The following is a 24,098-nucleotide window of genomic DNA, read 5'->3' as shown; positions in this document are numbered from 1 at the left end:
GGGGGAAGAGCAGAGGGAAGATTTCATTCTAAGGATGGGCTAAGTTTAGCCAGTACTAGCTTCAAAAAAGCAAAAATGGACACTAAGACCAGAAAGTACACTGAATGCTCCCGTATCAACCCCATTTTAATGAGCTTAATAAAGAGTGATTAAGGCCATTCTGAGTATCATCCCAAGCTTGTTTCAGGAGGTGAAGATTTGATGCTGAATCCAGATAATTTGACATGGTAGAGATCAGAAATGGTAAGCCAGCTAACAGGTGACTGAGAGCTGGATGACTACAGCAAGTGCTGGTGCTGTGCTGCTGAGAATGAAAGAGAGAAAGGCCTGGTTGCTTGGAAACCCAGACAACCTGCTGGAAGCGTAAGGAGGCCTTCAGGCAACACACCCCAGCTGGCTCGTATCTGAGTCCCTGCACAGGCACACACACAGCCTCTGTTAAGGATGCTGAGCAAAATGGAGTGGAGAATCCTATAATGCAAAGTGGAGGACAGGGATTTTCTTAGAAAGCAGCTTAGAGGTAACCTGTGACTAAGTACTTTCAGCTGAGAAAAGATTTCTTTTGTTAGTAATAGCAGGGACTGGAAGCTTCTCTTTAAGAGAAAGGCTATTAGAGCAGAGCATTAAGAGGGCTATGATGGGAAAGGAGCAGACACCTCTTGCTGCAAGGCCATGTGCTCCACTGAGGTGTTTGCACTGTTAAATTGAGAACCCTGGTGCTACAGTCTAATCTGATTTCTGAACCTCCAGGGAAATGGAGCGCGTGCACAGGAGTTGTGACAGGCATTTGCAGAGAGTCTGCAAACACAGTAAAACAAGAAGCCTAGACTATATAGGAACTTCCTCAAAACTGCAGGGAGAATTTTACTGCTATTGTCTCTGTGCAATACAGCAGTGACAGTAAAGGTACACTGACAAACCTTTGGCGTGTGCCCCCTCAGAGGGTGCCCCTCATGGCTCAGCAGAAGGGGCAGCCTCAGCTGCATTACAGAGGGGCTGCCTCTGGAGTGGCAGCCAGCAGCTTGCCCAGCAGCCCAGCCCTTGGTTACTGCATCAAGCCCCACATTAAGGATTAAGCAGAAATTGCAAATGTGCTTACCTCATCATAGTATTTCACTATGTATTTGTAGATTTCAAACAAGGCCACTTTCTCATTAAATTCATTTTCATGTTTCTAAAACAGAAAACAGTTCTGGTCAGATACTTCTTTAAAAAAACCCAAACTTAACATGAAAGCAAATGAAGTTGCTGCTTCTCAACCATACCTTAGATTCCTGAGCTAGAAATTCTTCAACCTCTGCAGTGGTCAATGGAGGCAGATCCCTGATGGCTTTGTAGTACGCTTTCACCTCCTTCTTGTAGAGCGGAATGTCCTTAGCATAGAGAAGTTTATTTGTTGGTGCTTCCTTAAAAGAAAAAAATTGAAGCCTTGTAACTTTTCCCAGCACAGAATTCCTAAGGTTCCACCTCCACACAGTTAATTGCATCTAATTGTGTCTGTGTGACTCATTTTTCTTTGCTGTGGTTATATACAAGGAACCAAGGTTATGAAACAAAGATGCAAACCAGAGGCAGGACCTCACTAATAGTGTATTGTGTTTCATGACAGTTGCCATGTAATTATTTCTGTTGACATCAGGAGTGATGACGTTTTGTCCCTCAGACATATTTTTCTTTCTCACTTCCTCCTTACAGGTCCCTAGACCTGAAAGATTGTGAAAGCTGAACCAAAGGCCCGGGGCTGATACCCTATTTACACACAGGATTCAGCAGTACTGCTGAAAGGAAAGTTCCCTGGCAGTAACACCAGAGTCTTGTTAGACATTGTCCTGGCAGAGGTTCCCCTAAATCTCTTTGGTCCCTACTTCCCTCAGGGGTTTGAGAGCATGGAGAGCTGACTGCCAGACACACACAGCCAAAAGGATTTTTTTTTTTCACCCCAGGACTTCAACAATCCAGGTCAGCACTGAACCTACCCGTGAGGTTTAGGCTCATTTGAGGAAATAAGTACTGACACTTGTGATAGGAGCCAAGGCCCCACCTGGAAAACTTATTTTCAAAATGTAAAAGTGGGGGCTGGTAGTTTCCTGTTGAAGTTTTGGGCAATAAATGACACAACCATGTGATAGCTTGTCACCACTGTTTCCAATGTGTGATGAAATAATTTAAATGTTTGTTTTCTAAATGGCTAAAAGATGCTTCAAGATCAAAGCCAATCATGAAAGTAAATACATCTTAGTACTAAAAGGTCACAAGATGTTTATTGCAAACCTTTATCAGGGTTCAGCACCCCTTTTCAAATAGCTAACAGGAGATGTTTCAACAATACTTCACAGTGGATGTTTAGCACAGAAACCTAACAACCATGCTCATTTGTAGTTTTTCCATCAAGGAAGTGATGTGATTAGCTTTAATTTATGATACTCACTACTAAAGTAAGATAAATAAGCACATTATTTACTATTTCCCTTTAACAGCTGAGCAGTTGGATCAGATCACATAGGAAATTAGTCCATTTTTATATAAATTCTTTTAGGCTAAAAAGTTTCTAGCCTGTTTTTCTTGGTAGCATGAGCCTGAACAAATGCTTCCTGCTTTGGTCCAAAGAAAAGGAAAATACCCTGGGGGAAAATGAAGTATTTCTGATCTCCAGAGTTCCAGACACTGTACTAAAGAGTTTTTGAATGTAAGATTTCTGAACTTGTTGCTCCAGCAAATAATTTTGCATATAAAAAGGGAGTAGCTAACACATGTGAAAGGAACTATTTCAAACTTCAGAGGTCTTTCAGTATTCTTACAGCTTCCACTAGCTTATTGTGTGAGTCTTCTGCACACTGGTGTGTGGCAGACAAAATTTGGACTACTTATCAAATAATGTTAATACTTTTAAGACCCTTGTTTAAAACTACATTAAAACTTCATTAAAATCTTACAATTTCCACCTCTGCCACATATTGTGTAAACACACTGTGCAGAACTGAACTGCAGAGAAAACAAGCAGCAGATAACTATAAATAAGGCATTTTTAGATACAGTAGCTGTATCTGTCTACTGGTGAATTCCTCAAAGTCTCAGGAGACTGAGCAATGAGGAATGGAAACCCAGCTTAATTAGGTCCCTGACAATTCTGCCCCCAATATCAGCAGATCCAGGACTTCATCATCTCAATCATTATATAGTTGAAAAAGACTTTGGTTGAGAAATTAGTAGACTGGAGGGGCAGTGTTACCTTCCCCAGTGTCTGCTCTGCGAGAGAAAAGGCATCCATGAAAGCTTGTGCGATTACAGACAAACAGCCATCTATGTGTGAAGTCTTCTTAATATCAAAGACAAACTGGGGATTCTTCAGGATGTTCACCCAGAAGCGAAGAGGAAGACTAGACAGAGAAAGAACAAACATCTTTAAAATTGACTGCTCAAGTAGCACAACTGCTTTAAAATGGTTCTTAATTGCAACTGCACTCATGGAATGAAGCACATTCCTGGGCTGCTTCTTCAAGTTAAAAAAGGGGTCAGGGAACAAAGGCTATGGAACAAACACATCTGTCAGGCACCCAGCTTCAAACAATGCTCTCAATCCACAGCTATTTTTTTCAGAGTGTGAAGTCAGTGTGCAGACTGCACAGACCTGGAAGCTCTGGTGGCTTGTGTTGTATTGAATCAATACACTAAAGTTACTGTTATCCACAAAGCCAAACCACATCTTATTCCCAGACACGCCAAAATCTTACTCTTCTGATCACACATGACACATTCCATCTTTGCAACTACATTTTCAGAAAGCACATGCATCCCATGGGCATACCTGTTGGTTTTCCATATGTGGACCACATCAGGATCAGTAATTTTTTTGCTCTCAGCCTGGGCATCCAAAAAGTCAAAAAAGTACTTGATGGCAACAGGTGCTTTATTGTTGGGTAAACTCCAAATGCTCCTGAAGAGCTTTTCAACAACTGAATGAATTGCAACCTGAAAGTAACAAAGTTAATATTCTGTTATTATTACAGGAGAAAAGAATAGGATCTTTTACCTCAGAGAGCTTAGTGTGCCCCAAGACAACCACACACAGAAATTACAATATGCTTGTGGCAAACATTGAGGCCATAGGTTACTGGCAAACAAGACAGTAACAAAAATGAGACTACAATACACCACAGTGAGCTCCTTCCATATGTCACATGTCCTGTTTCTCTGCTGACAGGAGAATTGTGTTGAACTCTGCGATAAATCATAGGTGGGAAGAACCACTTGGGCTAATAAAGACAACATCAACTCTTGGGATCCTGTTGCCACTGTTGCTAAAGGCATTGGAATTTGTGACTGCAAGTAAGAGGGAGGTGAGAAAAAGCAGTTTAGCCTGTTTCCTAGAGCACTGGTCTTCAAGGTGCCATCTGTGACACGTGCTCAACACGTGCTCATCAACACTTCATAGCCAAGTGGCTCTGGCATTTGATCTAATTCTAGGATAACAGCTTTGGGTGCTATAAGAACACACTAATGTTAGAGAGAAGAACTGAAAACTGGGTATTTCTGATACAAAAGGGAAGATATTTGGCGCACTAAAGGAAAGGTTTGGTTGCTGCTGGACTCACTGACATAGTCACAGAGTATTCATAAGTAGAGGCAAACAAAGCAAAACACTGTTTTGTGCTTTTTTTTCTTCACATCTGTTCTGAAGCTCAGTTCGGCACAATCTTCTCTTGACAAGAAGGATTTAAGCATATCCCAGGGCCTTGATGAATACTGGCCAGTTCACTTCATGTGGTAAACTCTCACAATTGTGTCTGTGTGCATGTATGGGAGAGAGGGGAGCAGACAGAGAGATGGTGTGATGCAATTGCCTTTAGTGCACAGCCTATCACGAGAGGAATTTCACAGCTCTGTTGTTCAGGGCAGTGTCTTACTTTGGAGAAGGAGATGATTAATTTAAAGCCCTTTAAAAGGACTGTTTCTAAAGAGCCTGAACTTTTTTTCTGTATCTCAGTCTTCCACCATAAGACATTACTGGTTTACTCCAGCAGTTCCTGAGGGCTCATGTTAGTTTTTGCAGGTAATGAGAAATGACCAGTCTTCACTCTCACTTTAGGGACTCTCCCAAATTACTTCAGATGCTATCAACAACCTAATTAAATAATGATTGATAGATTTTTAAATGCAAGAAGGCTATAATGATCATCCCTTCAGGCCTCTTGCACAGCTCTCAGTGTTGTGTGTCCATTAATATTTAATGCAATATGCTGTTGCAAAGAGTTTTCTAACCATTTTGAGTAAGTCAGAAACAAGATGACGTTACTGGAGGGAGTGAGCAGGACTTATTCCTATGGAATGCACATTGTATAAATTAGGTAGTTGTATTATAAATCCTAAGGACCTTGCTTTTAAAATTAATCTGGTTATTTTGAATGCTTAATCTGAAACCCTAACAGATTATTTCATTTTATGGGCAGTATTTTGTGAAACTCAGGCTTCAGAAGTTGTCTCTAAGCTGGGCAAACTCTAGAGCAGAGTGAGGAGATTGTTGACTGAAAGCTGTCATTCCGAAAGGGTTCATTCTCACTCTATGGAACTCTGTGGTAAAAACTCACTTTCCATAAGCTAAATAACAACCTTTTTTCTTTAACCTGAAAAAAAGGTTGTGCTTACTGAGGAGATACTATGTGTAATAGACAATTTTAGAACCCTAGCGTTAGAAAACCTGAAATGTGTCTCTCTTTGCAAATGGTCATAGCCATAGTTAGCGCAGTGATTTTTTATATGCTACCTTTTCATTTAATATTTGATTTACACACAGGAAGTCTGCACAGTTTCTGGTTTAATTTGTGTTTCTGTTATGCTAAACTAGCCAAAACAACATCAGCCCTCCCCCAAAAGAAAGCCTTTACAGTTTACCTTGGTTGACAGAAGTTTTGTGAGATACATTTCTTTCACTTTGAATTTTTGCTTTCCTTTGTGACCTGCTCCCTTTACATCTTTGTTTGCTTCCGAGTCTGGTAAAATCTGTCATGAAGAGATTAGAGAGATTACACAGATCCAAATACAGCTCAGTATTAAATCTACCACTTAGCAGTGTAATGACAACTCACCAAATGACAGTGTTCATCTGAGTAGTCCACATCTAAACAACAAAAGCAGAGAGCAAACAGCCATTAATGAAACACATGGCTACAAGCTTGTGAGTTCTGCTGGTCTCTGGGCCATGCAACAGAGTGCATCCAGAATGCCCAGCAAGCTGTCAGTGTCATCCTTTCCTGCCTGTAGTGTGGGGGAAGCCTCTGAGAAATGCACAGGCCCTGTGCACCTCCCTAGTGACAACCTGTAGCTTGAACCACTAAGGTACAGCATCCTGTCTGCTGCAGGGGTAAGCTGGCAGCAATCACAGCTCCTCTGAAGGGAGGACAAGGTAAGATGATTGCAGTGGTTTAAGTCTCTAAGAGTGCTGAGTGCAAGTAGGCTGAGGTCAGGCTTGAATGTAATGGCTGGGAACAGACAACCTCATTTTTGCTGAGGGAGAGGCCACCCCAGTGAGATGAGAACGCCTCTCCTAACACTGATGATAAGGAAACACGTGTTAGGAGTGTGTTTTTTCACAGGGGCTACAGAAAGTTCTGCCCTCATCCACCAGCTGGGTGGGAGCAACCTGTGTTACAGGGCTGGGTGAGATGAACTGACCTCCTCTGTAAGCACCCTGTATCTCCTGACATGCTGTTGAGACAGCCAAGTCAGAGCTTTCAGAAACACAGTCAAGAGAATAAGGAAAATTACCGAAGAGTGGGGGTTTTATCATTCCTGTCTCTGGACAGTGCAGCACTATGTCTGTGATGCACAGTTCTGGGCACCAGGGAGAGGCATGTTCCCTGGGTTGGTTTCAACAAGTCAGCGCTTTGTGTCACCTGGGCTCCCCTGTCCTGCTTTCCTGCCTATGAGCCTGTATCTCCAAGCAATCATTTGCTGAGGACTGTAAGCCCTTCTGTCCTTCTTTCCTTTGCCTCCTTTCCTCCTTTTAGGCTCACCATGCCTGCCAGAGGCCCAGAGCCAGGGCTCTTCACTTGGCTCAAGTATATCCAAGTACCCATTTCTCTGACCTCCAACTGACCAAGATACAATCTGTCACAGCTCAGTTCTCTGCATTCCCAACCACTCCACACAAAAGTTAAAATAGGTTGCAGTCCCTGTTACCTGATCGGCTATTTGCCTTCTTTTTGAAGACTTTTATGGTTGCTCCATTTGAAATCTGAAAGCAAAAACAAACATCATGCTGAAACAAAACTGCTTAGAATTCATGAAAGCCTCAGTTTCATTTCCTCTGTCCCGCAGTGCAGGGCAGCCCAGCCCACTTCATTCTCCCCACAGTGCGCACAGCTTTCAGCAGGCAGCCAGGGCTGGGCTTTCAGGCACGGGCAGTAGCTGCACTTTGTCAGGATTACCCAGCCAGGTGGGAAGGCACCTCTTCCAATGCACCAGCCTTGAAGACCTTTCCCTTCCTTCGATTTTTCTAGTTCAGCCCATATGTGGACGTTGTCATTTTCATGTACTGCTCTGTGCTGTTTCTGGCACCCATCTTGCTATAGATTTCTCAGGTTAAATTCTCTGGCTCCAGTGCAATAGGATCTTATGGGAAGGTGAGGCAGGGAGGTGCACACAAAGATGAATTCTCTTCTGGTCCCCTTTCTTTCAGCTCAGTCTGTTCTACCTGTGTCCTACGGAGGGGCAATTTTGAGGGTTTAGTCTGGTGCTCCCAAGAACTATTTTCAAACTGAGCAAAATATTTATACACGGTAAGATCAAGATCCTTATCTTACCATCTTGGGATTTCTAGGAAAAATCTACCTCCTCCTTCCCTGAATTTATAGTGCTGCCAGGATGTTACGCATTATCTTTAAAACAAACTGGCAAGCCATGCTTTTATTGTCAAAGAGTAACTAAAAAATGGCTCCCACTGAGAACTACACCACTGCTCTGCTATCAAATGTTGAGTCTTGCCAAGTGCTAGTGTACTTGCCTCTATAATTACAAAAACAACCGGCCAGTTCTAGGAAGGGATCTCTGCCAAAATAATTTAAGTGTTTTTTAAACCTTGGCAGCTAGCCTGGTGTGAGAAACCAGTTTAAACATTAAGATACTCTATCGAAAGCTGTGTCTTGTGCCAAAAAATCTGCACTTACATTTGCTCCCGGAAAGTAAATGCAATCTATTTTATAAGTAAGATTTTTTTGCAGAGATTCCATCTATCACACAGAGTTTCAGAACTATTTTAGATAGCACAGAACACTTGAAAACTGCACTACAAATAGGAATATACTCTAAGGCTAGCCTGTGAGGTGATACAAACACCCAGACAGTCCTCCTACTTGGCCCTGAAGATAGATAAACAGGAACGGTGCTACCCAGCAGCTCACCCCCTCCTGGAGAGACGTGGGCAACATGCTGCCTCCATTCCCTCCCCAAGAAGTAGGAGGGCAGCTCAGTGCTGAAATGTGCTGGCTTCTGTCCCAAGGGAGATGGGCAGAGCTCAGAGGGAGAACAGTGCTTCCTTCTGGGAATCAGAGGCAGTGCTGCAGTGCAGCCATGACCAAAGCCCACACTCTAGGTTTTATTTTTGGGACAAATTATGCTTTTAGCAGTGAGTAGACCATGCTTTCCTTCTTTGGCATGACTGCAGCAGCCATACTTGCTGTTTCTTTCAATGTGATCCAATTAAAAAAAACCACCAACATTACAAAAACCCCCTTCTTTTTGCATCTTGCTGTCTGAATCGCTTTTTGTGGTGCGCTGCTCCCATGGACACCTCAAAGTATCTTTGCTTTGTCAGCTGCATTACTGAGGGGGACAAACAAAGAGAGATCTCTTCCAATCCACACAACATGGAATACAGCTACTTTGGAAAACAGAAGGCGTGGTAGTGTGGCTCTATGGCTCCTCTTCCCCAGGCCTCCTGTCCTCACTGTAATCCAGTTCCTGTCATTGAGCTCCCGGGATCACACATTCAGACCTGCTCTACGGGGCTCTGCTTGCTCCTGGAATGTGTGATACTGGTATCAGTTGAGAAACTGGAGATCTGTGACCGGACAGCAGATCTGAAAGTGACTGTCTAGCTCTCTTCTTGGGTGGGGAACAGGATGTCAAGATAATTAGCAACTTTCTTGTCATGGCTTGTGGTTATTCTCATGGAAGTGATAGTACAGACCTCATAAATAAACATATCAGTAACTCTCCTAGGAGCCAAAAAATTAGACCAAAAGTAGCACACAGGCCAGAGGCACATGAGAGTCTAACACAGTGGATTTTTTTCTCTTCACAAACACTACACAAAAATGTAAATGTACCATTCTTGCATATTTTAAAAACCTGTGTAGAAACTAAGTCTGCTTTTTCAAGATTGATTGGTGACTCTGGGACCTTCATAACACAACCCTAATGCTCCAGTGTCTTAAAAAGATTTGATGGTACTTCCTAATTTCAAACATCTGGTTACTTTCTAGCATGTAAGGCTGGCAAACAAAAAGAAAAATTACAGGCATTGTTGAAATGTAAGTCGGAATTTGTCAGGCAATGTTACTGCCCTCACAGTGTGTATGCAATGTTCCTTCTTCTTGCTATCTAGACACTTTTACAATCCTTTTTGTATCAATATGCATACAAGAAAAAAACCAAGATATGCTAATGGCTAATACTTGCCACTAAACTACTGCCTAAAATGCCACTGAGCTTTTGCCTAAAATGTACATTATTTTGTCAGTGCCAGAAAATGTGAACGAAAATATCTAAGAGACATGCAGTACAATTTCCATAAGGCAGCTGCTAAGCTATAATTAGTGTAGTTACAGCTTTGCAAAAACAACTGAGCCTCCTACCTAACTTGCATCTGCAAGAAACCATTGCCTGCAGAAACCTCAGACAAAACAAGGGCTGGGACAAAGATACCCAGGGATGACAGAGACCAGTGGAGCAGACTTATTTGCCATGAGGTCTGATACCCATGAACCACGGTCCAGATGAGCAAAAGGCTGCTGGGTAAAAGCAGGGAGCACCTGCAATAGCTGCCTGTGGTAAAGAGGGCAGGTACTGCCACATTAGACAGAAGTTCAAACACCTAATCTGATTCTGATACACTGACCTTTGCTGCACAGGCTCAAACTGCAACACTACAATGTCCTAATTTGTACAAAATCTCTACAAGTGGAGTGGAGGAGATCACATGTTCATCTACAGATAAGATTCAAGACGGGCACAGGAAAAGCCACTGGATGGTGACTCTGAACATCTGGGTTCACTGCTGACCCCCGTGAGGTAAGGAGAGCAACAAATGCCTACAGAAATCTGTAAAGTGACTCCAAATAAGCTTGCTTCATATCTAAGCAGCCTTGTCCTCTGCCCAGGCTACAAAGTCATGCTAGGAGTCCTTGTTTCTCTATGGATGGCACTGTATTTGCTCATGCAGACAGCAACATGTTCCGTGCTGGCTCAGGTTCCTCAGCACCATACTGCATTGCACAGCACAGACCTACAGCAGCGAAACTTCTAAATAAATAAAAATTTATGAACATGTTAAGAGCCAGACTTTCAAATTCAATGAGGCATGAGGAAAGATCTCTAAAAGCACTCAGCACGATAACCTCCATTTCCAAAATCTATTTGTAAGCATCACATGTGAACTTCCATATCACCTGAGGCCAATCACCTGCTGCACCCTCTCCTCCAACATCTCACTCTCTATTTTGACTGGTGTCACTGAAAACTCCTTAGAGAAGTAATGCTGCTTGCTACACTTTCACAGCGTGCTACACCCAGAAGGGCTCTGCCACCAGTTGCAGTTTTTGAGTGATGTTGCAAGGATGGACAGATATTGCAGCATTGCAAACAACTGCTTTACGGGTACAACTGGAAGCAGAGGGGAAGACTTATGGTACAAGTGCCAACAGCAGATGGAAGCAGAAACAGAGAGAGAAAAAGGGGAAGAGATTGACACAGGAGGTATCAAGAAAAGAGAGAGAAAAGCCATCAATCCTTTTTATTCTGACTTGCAATGAGATTTCAGAAGTATCAATACTGCCTGTTCAGATAATCAAAATATGAGGTGGGATGAGGTAAGCAGTTGCTCATGGTACAACAAAATCTCAACAGCAGAGACTCAGAAAGTCCCAAGGCAATGTTCATAGCTGGAAATCAGATTCTGTTTTAAATGAAATGCTCAACAGAAGTAACAGTTTACATGGTATGTTTGAACCAAGCAACCCAACAACAAGGAAACCTCTGAACAATAACAGAAAACATGACTCATTGGCAAGAACGTTGTGTGCCACACAATTCTTTCTTTCTGTTGATGACACTCAGCTATGTCTTCAAGATCAATCGAGATTCTGCTGTGCAGATCACATTTGAGAGCTGTGGAGAAACAGCTTCTCAACTCATTGGTCTGGCTTCTGTGCTTACCTCATAATGGCCGATGGTATTTAGCTTCCTTATTCCATCCTCCATCACCTCTGAGGAACCATCAATATCTAACAGTTCTCTTTGCTGCTCCTCAGACACAAGTTCTGCAGTATGACAGCAACAGAAAACAGTTACATCCCAATGGCATTCTCACCATACAGATACTTGTAAAGAAACACAACACCTAACTGTTTTTGGACGAGGGACTCCCAACTGAGCTGTTTCTCTCTATCCTTGTGCTAGGTCACATGAAAGTGGTTTTGCACTCCCATACTTCTGATTCCTTTTCTGTGGTGATTGCCTGGGTGGCTTCCCTTTCAGCAGGTCTTGGTGCTTCACTTTGTGTTGGTCAAGGCAGAGTTTTTGGAGGTGCTTTCACCTAATCACTATACTGCTGCACAAGTGTACCCTGCTGTTAAGGTTACAGCGGGACTAGAAGAAAGGTTCCACAAGCCACTTCAAAGAGATCACTAAAATGAGCTGCACAAGACTGCCATAGTACTTGTGAAGGGTGGTCAGGCACTTGTAAGGGATACACACACCAGATATGAAAGCAAATTGTGAACACTTGCCAACACAGAGTCTGAGAAGGTGAGGAAGGATCGACATCTTAGGGAGCAAGGCCAGCAGGTGACAAGTGCCAACAATATAGAGTTAGTTAGGTTTCCTACTGGAGTACGTGGGAAGTGGTAGGGTGCTGGCAGCTACAGACTTTTATCTGACCTTGGGCTCTTGAAAACCCAACAAGGAAAGGTGGTTTGACTCATCTGCTGGAACAGCCTTATTTACATCTGTAGATATTGTAGGTAACTTTGTGAGTCACAGGCAAACTGTTATATAAACCTAATCTGCCTATAAATAAGCTTGTTTGAAGGCTCTTCTGATCAAGGGCAATGTAGGCCTGTAGGAAGGAAGGAAGGAAGGGAGGTAGGAGGAATAGTAGATAAGGACTAAAATACTTGATAATCATGATATATCATCTTATCCACTAACAAAATGTAACAACTGGCTGTACTAAGGTGGATGGGCCAACCACCTTACTTACCCCAGAAAAGGAATATAGGAATTATACATGTATAATAAATAACATCTGTTTGTTAACTGCAATGCTAAAGTCCTTGCAGAAGTGAAGCAGATATAGCTCAGTGTTCTAACTGGTAACATAAATGGTCTAGTTTTTGCCTCGAAATTCTTCACAAAAGCTATGTTCTGTATGAACTCTAAAAAGAATCAAAGCCAAAGGTAAGCATTCCTAACAAGAAAACTCCACAACAGACCAGTAAACTCCACGAAAACACAACACAGCGATATCCTCTTACCAAGACCAATTTCATCCAGCTGAAGACCATAGAGAAAGCCATTCTTATTAAAGAAAGCCTGAAGGCTCTTCTCCTTGGCTTGGCCTATGGTGTCGCAGTCCAGAACATTAACTTGAATAGTTTGGCAGGCATCTCCACTCTCATTCTCTGGGATTTTTTCAAAGATAATGTTCACTGTCTGGGGAAAGAAACACATGTTAGTCTGACTTACAGGGAACACCTGGCATAGGAAACCTACAAACTCCTGACAGATTTTCAGCACCCAAGAGATTTTTAGCTTATTTATTATTAAAGTTATTTTAAATAAAGATTATTTGAAGGAATTACACAAAGAAGCATTTAGAATTCTTCCTGCTCAAAAAATCAAAGCTATATCTATAGCTATGTATTTCCAAAAGTGTATTTTGTCTTCTGCTTTTGTGCAAATGTATTTCAGTGAATTAAAAAAAAACAAGAGACGAGGAAGAATTACAATACATGTTCCAAAGAAAAGCAGATCTTTTATGTAAAATGAATGCCTCAACAGCAAAACTGTAAGCAACAAGAAATCTGATAAGGTTGTTGAGTAAGTAGTCACGGTAAGCATGATTGATTCTGAGTGGATAGAAAGCAGTGTTAAAATGCCTATTTACACCAGCAGATTATGCTGAGTGCTTTATATCACACAGAAAGTACACCTCCCCTGGAGATGCCAGCGTCTGTCTGGGTACAGCCGTGTCGCTGGAGGCAGCACAGACAGGGCTGCTACAGAAGCAGTGAGAAGAGAGAGCATCTTGCAGCAAACAGAATCCGAAGTGGTACAGATCTGCACTGTGTTCTGTTAGGTATTATTCCAGGTCAAACACCCATGTCTGGTTACAGCACCCCTGCCCTTTAGCTCACAGCTACTCTTGGCTGGGACACAACTCCCCTGCTAGGCTGCACACGAGCTGAGTACAGGCTGGAGGGAGGTGCCAATGACACTGAGCCACCATCTCCAGGGAACGGTTTTTTTTGTCAGGTCATTATTTCTGATCAGGTCAGGCAGATTAATTGCTAGAAGGCAGGGAATAAGGGATGAGCACAGAATTGCAAGTGCTGAGCAATAACAGCAAAAACTTCCAGTGCCACAGCCTGCTCTCTGCAGTGAAATCACTGTCCAGCTACATGCATACAGATGTTCTGCTGGAGATGTCTTGGAACAGAATTAAAGTAAGTGTTTTAGGTGCCAGCACTTGACTGCAAGTGGCATAGGAAAAGAAATGTACTCAAACCATTCTGGCTGTTGAACGATTCTGGTATAATATTCATCTTCTGACTGAAATGAGAGGACTGCAGGTGTGACTCTGTGAAGGACTGATCATTAAAACAGGAAGGAAGTAAACCATTTTTTTCTCTGCTGTCATGTGAAGGAAATAACTTCTGTCCAGGTTGTTGCAGGGACAGCTTTTCTCTCTTGTTAGAAAAATGGGTAGTTATTAATAGTTGTAGAATGGTATTTTCTGCTTATTACCCAGCAAGAGCAGAAATTACAACATGCTGCTGGTGAAAAAAAGTAGTCCAATGCAACATAAAATAACTTTAGTGTTTCTACAGAAGCAAAGGGAGTATTAAAACCAGGGCTGCAAAGCTATGAAGATCAGGATTTAAGAAAGACTAGGATGTAACTAAAGTAACAAGGAATAACTTGATCAGGACATCGAGATGTTTAATTGTGAGGAAAATGAGTCCATGGAAAGGACAGACGGAATGGGAGACAAGGATATGTGGGAACTGCAGAAGGAGAAGCAGACTGGACACCATGCCTCAGGTTGGGATTTCATGCAGAAAATTAGTGAAAAATATATTGGCACAGCAACGAGGGAGTCATGCTTGGTTAGGCCCACAGACCAACTGAACAGACAGCAGTCCTGTCCTTGACTATGACTGCCCTGAGGTGATGGTCTTGTAGGATTAAAATGTGGACAGGGACTAACTGTATTTGTCCTTGGAAAACTCATTTTAATCAGTCTTTGCCCCTTCCAGTCTCCAAACTGATCTTTCTGAAGCAGCTTTCTTGCACTTTAACTGATGTTGATTTAGCTCTTTGTCCTTGGAAGCATTCCTTCCTTTAGATGATCCTTTCCTTCTAACATTATTCCTACACTGCAATATTCATGTTCCTGCTCCTGCTTCATTTTCTACTCCTTTCAGACTATCAAGAGGAACTGTCTATTTCACTTTTTCCTCTCCTTTTCAGCATCTACTCTCACACAAGTTGCACAAGAATGTGCAGCCTCTTCAGTCATCAGCACATGAGAGTCCTCCCATCCCCACTCCACTTGCTGTAGGCTGACAGGACTGCAAAAAGAGAGTAGTCCTTCTTCATATAGGTGGAATACAAGTCATGTATGGACTCCTTAAGTGAAAGTATCCACAATGTGAGGATAATAGGAACACTTTATAACTCAAAGAAGTGGTCAGCTGGGAAAGAATATTTAAAAATATTTAAACACATAGAAGTCTCTAACCCATGAGAGCCAGATGATTTTGCTGATATGATTTCCTGCAGGAGTTAATCTTAAGTGATGAAGCAATTGATGGGGAGCTAGGAAAACCAATTATTGTTAAGTTGTCCCTCTGCAGCTGAAGTTTTCATAAATCAGATTCAACCTGTCTGACAGCACAATCCCTGGCTTTAGAAACCATTAATCAGAAGCTGACAGTCACAATCACTGCATTTAGACACAAAATGTAGAACTAGAAAAAGAAACAGAAGTTATTGTAAAATTATGAAAGCCCTTTTACGATCAGCTCTGGAGGTCAGAAAATATATAAGAGAAATCACAGGAGGATACGTGAAAGTCACAAGAAAATATCATCAAGCCTTTTCTAAACTCCCTCACTTTGCAAAGGAAACAAAAATACTGTTAACTTAGAGAAAGGTTCAGGAGAAAATTATAGGACTTGGTTCAAGCTAGTAGTATCTAGAGACAAGACTTAATGCACTAGAAACTAGTGACAGCAAGACAAAGTCACAGTATTCTTCAGAAGAGTTTTAACATGGGTTGCAAGAATTATTAAAGGCTACTTAAGAAGGTGGCACCTGCAACTACTTGCATAGGAACTAGCTTGGAACCTAGCTACAAGACAGGAATAAACTTAAAAAATGTATCTTCACACATGCAGTGACAGAAATAATGACATTTGAAGAGAGTGTTTGCAGATGGCTTTTCAGATTTGTAGTTTTCTTGAAAATTAATTTCACACAATGAATTATTTAGCAGAGCTATTAATAACCATAGCAGATAATAGATGTGGTTTAATAAAGAAATGAGATAATATCATATTTTCTAGAAATAAAGAACAATAATCTGGGCTATTCAAGGACTCTTATTACCCTGTTATCTACTCAGCTATGAATCTGAACAAATCATATTTCCATTTATCAGTCAGATGGGAAAAAAACGAAAAACCCCTTTTGATTGGTGAAAGACAATTTCTATAAAGAGTCAGTACCATGATGTACCACATAACAAAACTGCCTTAAAACTACTCCTGTCTCCCAGACTATGAAATACAATGAACAGGAAAAATCAGACTGATTGCATGATCCTTCTGAAGGAGCCAGGACAGTTAGCTGTGAAGAGGTTATAGAAGAGTTAGCCAATTGGCACAGAAAATGCTGCAGGAGTTAAATTTAGGTGAGATGGGCACTACACAAAGGAAGGGTTGTGCTGTTGATGCTGCAGTGTATGGTAATCTGTCTCTAATCCAGAGGACTCTCCTGTAGCCAACATCTGCACTGCTCACTTCCTAGTGAGGGTTGCTGTGTTCTTTTCTGCTGACAAAAATCCCCATGTGTCACATGCTTTTAATAGCTTCCTTATCTCTCACAAAGTGTGACTAATAATACCACAACCATGATGTCTTATTAGAAATTGCTTTCCTTGTCTCTGCTTTACTCCCTTACAGCCCTCCTACTTTTTTTAACACCCTTCTTTTAACTCATAAAGCAGTTCAACACTTTAAACAACCTTCCACTATGTGGCTTTGCTTCACTTTTATTAAAAGGCAGTTGGCTGAACAGGTGAATTGGATAATTTCTTTGCATCTAAAAATGCAAACACATTGCAGCAAGGAATTCAACAGCCCAAATACCTTTTTTAAGACAAGCAGTGATTATTCAAAGGAATGCTGGAGCACCAAGTCTACCGCAAGAAGTCTCCCCTGGTTTCCCACAGGAGATATACCACTGAGAATGTCTCCCTTTCCAGGCTGGCATTTTCTATTCCAAATGAAACTCTTCAGTGAAATGCTAACACTCAGCTGTGGAGTACACTTCTTCATCAGTCATTGAGCAAATTATCTGCCGAGGGGTGCAGCTGCTTGTCTGCCTGTGAGAAAGCAGGCTTGCTTCCTCAGCCTGAGGAAAAGCTCCATGACACATCCAAGTCTCTTTCAAGGCAGCTTTATTTCTCAGTACTCAAATATAAGCACAGCATGAAAGAGCACAGCTTCTCAGCCCATACTTGACCAATGCTTTAAGAAGCAGCTTTCCTTCCTTCAATTCCTCCACTTGAGTATGTACTTCAGCAGCCCATCTCTGTTCAATACCCCACCCTTTCTAGCAGAGAGGGTTAACAGTAGGGCATTGGGTGATCTAAGGTCTGTGGCCTTTTCAAAAAAGGCATGGGGCCCTGCTAGGGAACAGCTCTAATGCAATGCAAACACAATATGTTTCTTGGTTCTCTTTTTTTCTGGTTACAAATGGCCTGAATTTTAAAAAAACCTCTCCTGACCTGTGGAACTTACCCTGATTTTTAGGAGCCTGTCTGTCTCCTGCATGGAACTGAACTCCCAATCCTGAAAGGACATATTCTCATGCAGAGCACCTACACCCTTGTTTGTGCCCTGATACTGATTTGAGAATTGAACTCCCTACCAGATGTATCCCTGCATCTTCAAGTGCCTACACAGCTTAAAAAAATCTGGACACCAAGTGTCTGCAGATTTGCTTCACCATCTCTATATCACTCTCTTTTTGGCTGTATTTTTATGCTTTGCTCTGGATAGGTAGACTTTAATGTACTGCTACTGTAGGGCTGGGGAAAGGGGCAAAACAAAATACCAACAAAATACTGCAAGACTCAGACTGTTCCCACAGTGAGCAACTGTGCAAATGCATTTGAAAACTCAGATCAGAATTTATTCCATTTTGAAAACAAAACCTGCAATCCTTTAGGCAGAAATGTTTTTCCACAGTAAGGAGAAAACACTTGGTTCCCTGCCTGTAAGCTCACAGGTCCTGCATGTCAATGCAGTGCATGTGAAGTGGTGTTAGTGAGAGAAGAAAACAGACTACTTTCTCTTTAGCCACCTGTTAAATGCTATTTTTGAAGGGAAAATGTGTACAGCTGGCTTGCTTCCCCAGCACAGAAAGCCTCACCACTCCACCTAAGTCTCTTTCACAGCACAGTTTTAGCTTCCAGCGTAAATCTCAGATAAACCACCAAACAAAACAGTTTCCCAGTCCAGCCAGAACCACAGTCCTTGAACTTCATCTCTGCAATTTTATTGCAGGATTCCTCTCTCCTTTTGTGATGGTTTTAAAGGGAACATTCAGCACTTCTCAGCTAAGTCCAAGGAATGCTGCACAGTAAAGGGGGAAGCTGGCCTGTATTAACCCTAGAGCTTTACCTTTAGCTATTCAAAAGCAGGAATACAAAGTACACAGGCAGCAAACAAGGTTCAAGAAGGGCTGTGAGCTCTCACTTCCCCATCCATCTGCAGATAGTGTTCCCCAGTGACAGCAAGTCCTTCAGACCACTTACCTTTTCTCCTCTTCACTGCAATCTGACCACAAGACCCTATCAGTGACTGCATGCATAGAAGTAGCTCTAGAAAAAGTATTTAAGGTTGTTCAGCAGTTTCAGAGTCAGCTATGCCCCCCAAGAGGCTCTCAATTTGAATGTGTGCTATAAATTAGAAATGTCAACTAATTCCACAGGACCAGATGTTTCTGTGCAGTCTACTAGTAACAGGCATATTGAGCTTGCTTCAAAATTGTTGCTCTGCCTCACTACTGTGTTTTGCATCCTATGGGTACATAGAGCAATATATTTAAATTTACTCTGGACCTCAAATACATGCCAGAATGCAGCATGCAAACAAGGAAACCAAGGATCTTGGATTATGCATTTGATTTTTAGCCACAAATTTCCTTCCAAATGCACACTCTGGTAACTTAGCTTAAAGTACCTTCAAATGCAGCCTCTAACAACAGCTTTGTAAGAAGAAGATTTGACTATTACTTTATCAGTTTGAAGTTTTCAGTAGAAGATGACAATTCAGAAATGATTTACAGAAACGTTGCCATTTCAGTGAGTTTCCTATGTGGCCCAGTGAGACAAGTCCAATGGACTGCTGACCAGCCAAATTTTCCAGGGTCATGTAGTCTACTCCAGTATACGGCATCTCAGCACGTCCAAGTTCTTGCTTCAAAACAGAAGATGGGCAGACCTGGAAACTTCAGCCCTACCAGAGACTCAGCATATGGGCTCTGAAAAAGACTGAATCCTCCTCCAAAGCCACCAGCACTTGCCCTGTCCCTGCCATGGCCATTGCTGCTGGGCAGTTTCTGTTCCCAAGGTGTGAAGCCCACTATTCAGTAGCACTTCTCATACTCCTCATTATGTCAGGTAACTCCAACTGGAAGCCAGGAACTAAGAAGCAAGGAAGCTACAAAAATGACTAGAAATATACATTTTGAAGTTCTCAGACCTAAAATCACTTGAAAATTCTGGAGCAGAAGAGTGCTCTGGCTATTCTGAAAACCTTTTTCAGACCTCCTACTCTAAAAGCCACAATTTTTACATGCTCCAAAGTGCAATAATCCTGCTATCCCTTCTCATCTCAGTGTCAGAATGACGATCAGAAATCCAGCTATCAAAGACGTTTGGGTGTAACTGGAAAACAGGAAGCACTTCTTAGTTGCTTTCAGAAAGGCAAAAAATCTATGGTAAAGTTCAGAAGCTTAGCTAGACTTCTTGTTTTTAACCAAGCAACTGAAATCCACCATGCTGTAACCTTGCTAAATTGAAGCCAATTTGGTGCTAATAATATGGAAATCCACAGCAAACTATTGCCTAAAGATTAGCCACAAATAAACACAACAGAAAAATAAAACCTCTGCCTTCCATTCTTTCATTCATTGGTAAAGTGTAGTTTAGTTTAGATTTCAAGCACATTTATATTTCTGTAGTATACTTTAAAATAAGAAGGATTTTTTAATACTCCGAGACTTCATTAAACCTACTCTTTGGTGATTAATGCATGCTGTGAAGAGAGGGGTAAGTGTTATTTGTGAAATGTTTATCAGTGAAACACCACCTAGTTAAACGCTTAGTGTGTTTTGAAACTTTGTCAGCAATAATAATTTTACTATCTGGATACTTAACTACTACCTTAGTGTCTTAAGAGCCTTGTTTTAGCTTCTTAGAAACAGAGAAAACTGTCTGTGCTTGGAGGGAACACAAGCTGGCAAACATACCACTGTTTTGAATTCAGACACTTGCCACAGCAGCCAGTCTTCATTAAGAGTGTACAGGGCTTTGCAAGTTATTGCATCAACGGGTCCTTTGTTTATCCTCTGATTGAGGGTTGTCACCAGCAAATAGAAAGGTTCACCAATTGTCTCCTAAGACAGGAAACAAATCAAGAAACGTTTATTTTTGTAATCATTAAATGAGCATGACTAACTACAAAAAAATCAAGTGTAACAAATGGTGTTATTTTCTTTTAAGTAACTCATTATCTTGCAATTAGAAAAGAAAATCCCTCCGAGCAGATTTATCAAGTTATTTGTTTAACCTCCATCTTTTGCTTTTCAGTGTGAAAGTCTCATGCAAATAGCAAGGGACATCTGGAGTGAGTGGCAAGATAGCTCACAGCCCCTTGCTGTGCACAAGCACACTACAGACAAGCTGCTCCTACTCCACCTGGCAGACACTTCCTAGTTCCACCAAAGAGTGGGTGGGGGGTGAGACATGCACATGTTCACATGCATACTTCAGCTACTTCTTGCATTTTCAGTCTTGTGAGAAAACAAGCTAATAGTTTCCTATTGAATTGGTGTCTCCCCTTTTTGTCTCTGAAAAACGTCTTGGGAGCAAGCTGGTGGGACTTACCCTGGTGTATAAGCAAAAGAGGAAATGAAACTGGGGCTCTCCTCTCCTGCCTAAACCCCAGGCCTCAGGAATGCACCTGAGAAAGGAAGCATGTATCTCTATTTCCATGTGACACCATTCCTGCAGCCTGGCTAAGGCATCTCACTAGCACAGCTCTGTAAAAACGCCTGGTGTATCGAGAACATATCTCTGACAGTTCCTTGGCACTCTCCTCAGTTCCAGGAAACCAGTGTGAGCTGCTGAGCCTCAAACAATTCTGCTGCTGTATTAATGCAAGCACTGATGAGAGTGATACCAACAGTGTGATAGCATCACATTGATAAGAGAGACAGGAAGAGTAACCTGGCAATGAAACCAAGAACAAAGTGCTATCAAGTTACTAAAATAAACAAACATTAAAATGAAACTAAAAGCTTGCTTTGTTTTCATTTGAAGTAACTTAGTTCTTGAAATCTGCAATACTGTTTGGAGGTTGAAAAGTTTGGAGAGGAGTTTTGTTTTCCAAAGGATGGTATTCCTTAAATCTCCATTTCTTGGAAGCGTTCCAACAACTTGCACAGAAGGGTACAGCTGCATTTTAACAAGCGTTAAAGTCTTTTAGTATGGTCACAATACATCTCACTGGGCTGAAATGTCTGATATGAGAAGGAATATGCTGGAATTACAAAATTACCCAAATCTTGGCCAAATACATGACACAATCATTGCTTGGAGATGTGCTCTTTTCCTGCATTCCGTTGATGACAGCCAGCTAAGTCACCTAAACTAGAATAGCGCACACTCATAACATTAAATGCCAGACCGAATGCTTTAAACTGATCTCTCTAACAGCTCCTATGGAAAAAATCAATTAAAGAAATCCTCTGCATATCTTACGTAGTGAAAAGATGTACACGTACCCGGAGAAATCCAGAAAGGCAGACAGACATCCAGTTTGTCAGCAATTTTTCTACCACAGATTCAGTTCGTCTGAGCAGGAGCTTAGGCTGCACATTGCTTGACTGCTCCATCAAGTCCCTTGTCAACACTTCCAAAATATGGGTCAGATAAACTAGCTTAGTTTGTAATGCAATAGTCAAGAAGGATGCAAACAAGCACCTGTGGGGGAAAAAAAAAACAACAAGAATGCTGTAATTTTGGAATTTCTCTTCCCAGTCATCTTTAATAAATGAAACACACTAGTGCTGTTCATATCTTAAGTTCTCCCTCTTCAGGCACATAAACTGTCCACTGTTCTCTACAAAAAATATAAAAAATGCAAGTCCATCTGCTCTTGTGATTATTTTTTAAACACAGAACTTGTGTCTCTAAATTTAATTCTGCAGAACAACACCTGCTTCAGTGACAGAACATTTCTAAACTGTAGAACTGTTGATCTAACTGCAGGAAGTGTTTACAGTTTTGAACTGAGCTTTCCTGCTCCTTTGCCTCTTTGTTTATACGTACAAACATTCCAATTTCTCTTTAATTGCTTGTTGTAATGGCAATGTTTTTTCTTCCTCAGTGTGTGCAGATGGAGAAGGAAAAATGCTCCAGAGTACCGCAAGCTTGTTTTGCAAAAAGGAGAAAACACATTTGTGTGCTACAATCCATGTTGTTTTTTCCTGCTAATTCTTTTTCTTGAAGATGATAAGCATAATCATACTATACCTGTCTTTCACAGAGAAATTTTTCTGCTTTTCAAGGGTGTGAATGAGAGTAACAAGAAAGTTCTTGTTACAAATTAAAGCATGCAACATGTTGAAGCTTTCATCCTTGCTCGTTTGGTCTCTGCTCTGGAATAGTTAAACAAAAATAAGCAAACTGTAGTTTGGCTATGAGATGGATTCTTAATGCTTAGAAAAAATTGAAAGAAACATATGGGATAAGATCCTGGCCTCATTCAAATCAGTGGGAATTTTGCATTTATTTAAGGGCTCCCAGGACTTTACCAAAAATGCATTTGTGTTTGTGTACAACACAGAATATACACATGCAGAGTATACATTTTCTGCCCTATACACAAAGCAATGCCAATAGTTAAGTTTGCCCATCATTTCCCAAGATGAGATTCCGTTTTATTTAAATAAGTCATAATACATATTGGTAAAAGCATCTTACACTTCAAACTCTTTTTACATATAAATCCATGTAACTCTCCTCCTGGAGGAATGGGAACATACTGAAAATGCAAGCTGATGTGTTCTAGGACCACACTGAGAGAAGGGATACAATCACTCTTGAAAAAAAAATTAATTAAAGCATATCACACTACTTCAGCTTACCTGCGGCATTTCTTCACTGAAGATGGATGCAAAGCCTCCCGACTAAAATATAAGGGGATATTTATCATTCATAAGTACACCAAAAGTTTCTAACACATGTATGTTTAACACGCCAAGCATGTTCCTGATACTCCTTGAAATAAAACAATGGAAATGCCAGTTTCTAGAGCAGATACAACATAAAAACTCTACACAGTAACTTCTGCAAAGGTGCTGCCAAAAAGGTGCTGCCAGAAAGTGAACTCTAAAAATGACCTGGTATCAACTTCAATGTTCTGTGTGTGCTACTCAGTGCTGCTGAGGTGCACCAGCACAGCAGTCAACCAATGCCCCCCAGGAAGAGCTGTGTATCACTGTCATCTGCAAGTGTGATGGCGTGCAAGGGGTGCTGCAGGCTGCATCCTTCCTGGGTGGCAGCGATAGCCTTTGGTATACAGGGCTGCTGTTAACCAAGTGACACTTCAGCTCAGCTGCTTCCATTCATTTCAAGGCCCTTTATGAATATTCACTAACGAACTCTCCAGGAGGCCCATGCTGTCACTCTCCACGGAGACACAGGTGCCACCACACATCCAGTCCTAGCAAAAGCTCTCACACAAAAGGAAGCCCTCAGTTCTCAAACACCTTGTCAACGCCTCTTGAGCAACAAACTACACTATTTACTGTCACCTGCTTTATCTGTGATGCTGGTGGCCCCTAGTTTCCTTACAGAATCACAGAATAGTTTGGGTTATAAAGGACTTTAATGATCATCTAGTTCCAACCCCACTACCATGGGTAGGGTTATCTTCCACTGGACCAGGTTACTTAAATACCGGTCCAATCTGGCATTGAACATTTCCAGGGATGGGGCACCTACAACTGCTCTGGACAATCTGTTGCAGTGTCTCATCACCCTCATCACAAGAAATTTCTTCCTTATGTCCAATTTAAATTTA

The 24,098-nt window shown here is 41.6% G+C and overlaps 1 protein-coding gene across 1 annotated transcript in view; it reads right to left on the bottom strand.

Moving 5' to 3' along the window:
- The window catches only part of PLXNC1 (plexin C1), a 72,213-nt gene that overhangs the window by 3,773 nt on the left and 44,342 nt on the right, over window positions 1-24,098 (bottom strand). Inside the window, exons 18-30 of the mRNA XM_042025566.1 lie at window positions 23,161-23,202; window positions 22,547-22,671; window positions 21,796-21,994; window positions 20,260-20,406; window positions 12,750-12,927; window positions 11,431-11,534; window positions 7,177-7,231; window positions 6,084-6,115; window positions 5,890-5,997; window positions 3,806-3,969; window positions 3,230-3,377; window positions 1,266-1,406; window positions 1,100-1,174 (exon numbers count right to left, since the gene is read on the bottom strand). Of these exons, the coding sequence (XP_041881500.1) occupies window positions 1,100-1,174; window positions 1,266-1,406; window positions 3,230-3,377; window positions 3,806-3,969; window positions 5,890-5,997; window positions 6,084-6,115; window positions 7,177-7,231; window positions 11,431-11,534; window positions 12,750-12,927; window positions 20,260-20,406; window positions 21,796-21,994; window positions 22,547-22,671; window positions 23,161-23,202 (1,518 nt within the window). The remainder of the gene's footprint in view (window positions 1-1,099; window positions 1,175-1,265; window positions 1,407-3,229; window positions 3,378-3,805; window positions 3,970-5,889; window positions 5,998-6,083; window positions 6,116-7,176; window positions 7,232-11,430; window positions 11,535-12,749; window positions 12,928-20,259; window positions 20,407-21,795; window positions 21,995-22,546; window positions 22,672-23,160; window positions 23,203-24,098) is intronic.

Source organism: Corvus kubaryi, unplaced genomic scaffold (assembly GCF_017639235.1).
Source record: "Corvus kubaryi isolate FWS band 111438036 unplaced genomic scaffold, C.kubaryi_AGA036_p1.0 129, whole genome shotgun sequence".
Taxonomy (NCBI): domain Eukaryota; kingdom Metazoa; phylum Chordata; class Aves; order Passeriformes; family Corvidae; genus Corvus; species Corvus kubaryi.
This window is presented reverse-complemented; position numbering and strand designations above follow the sequence as displayed.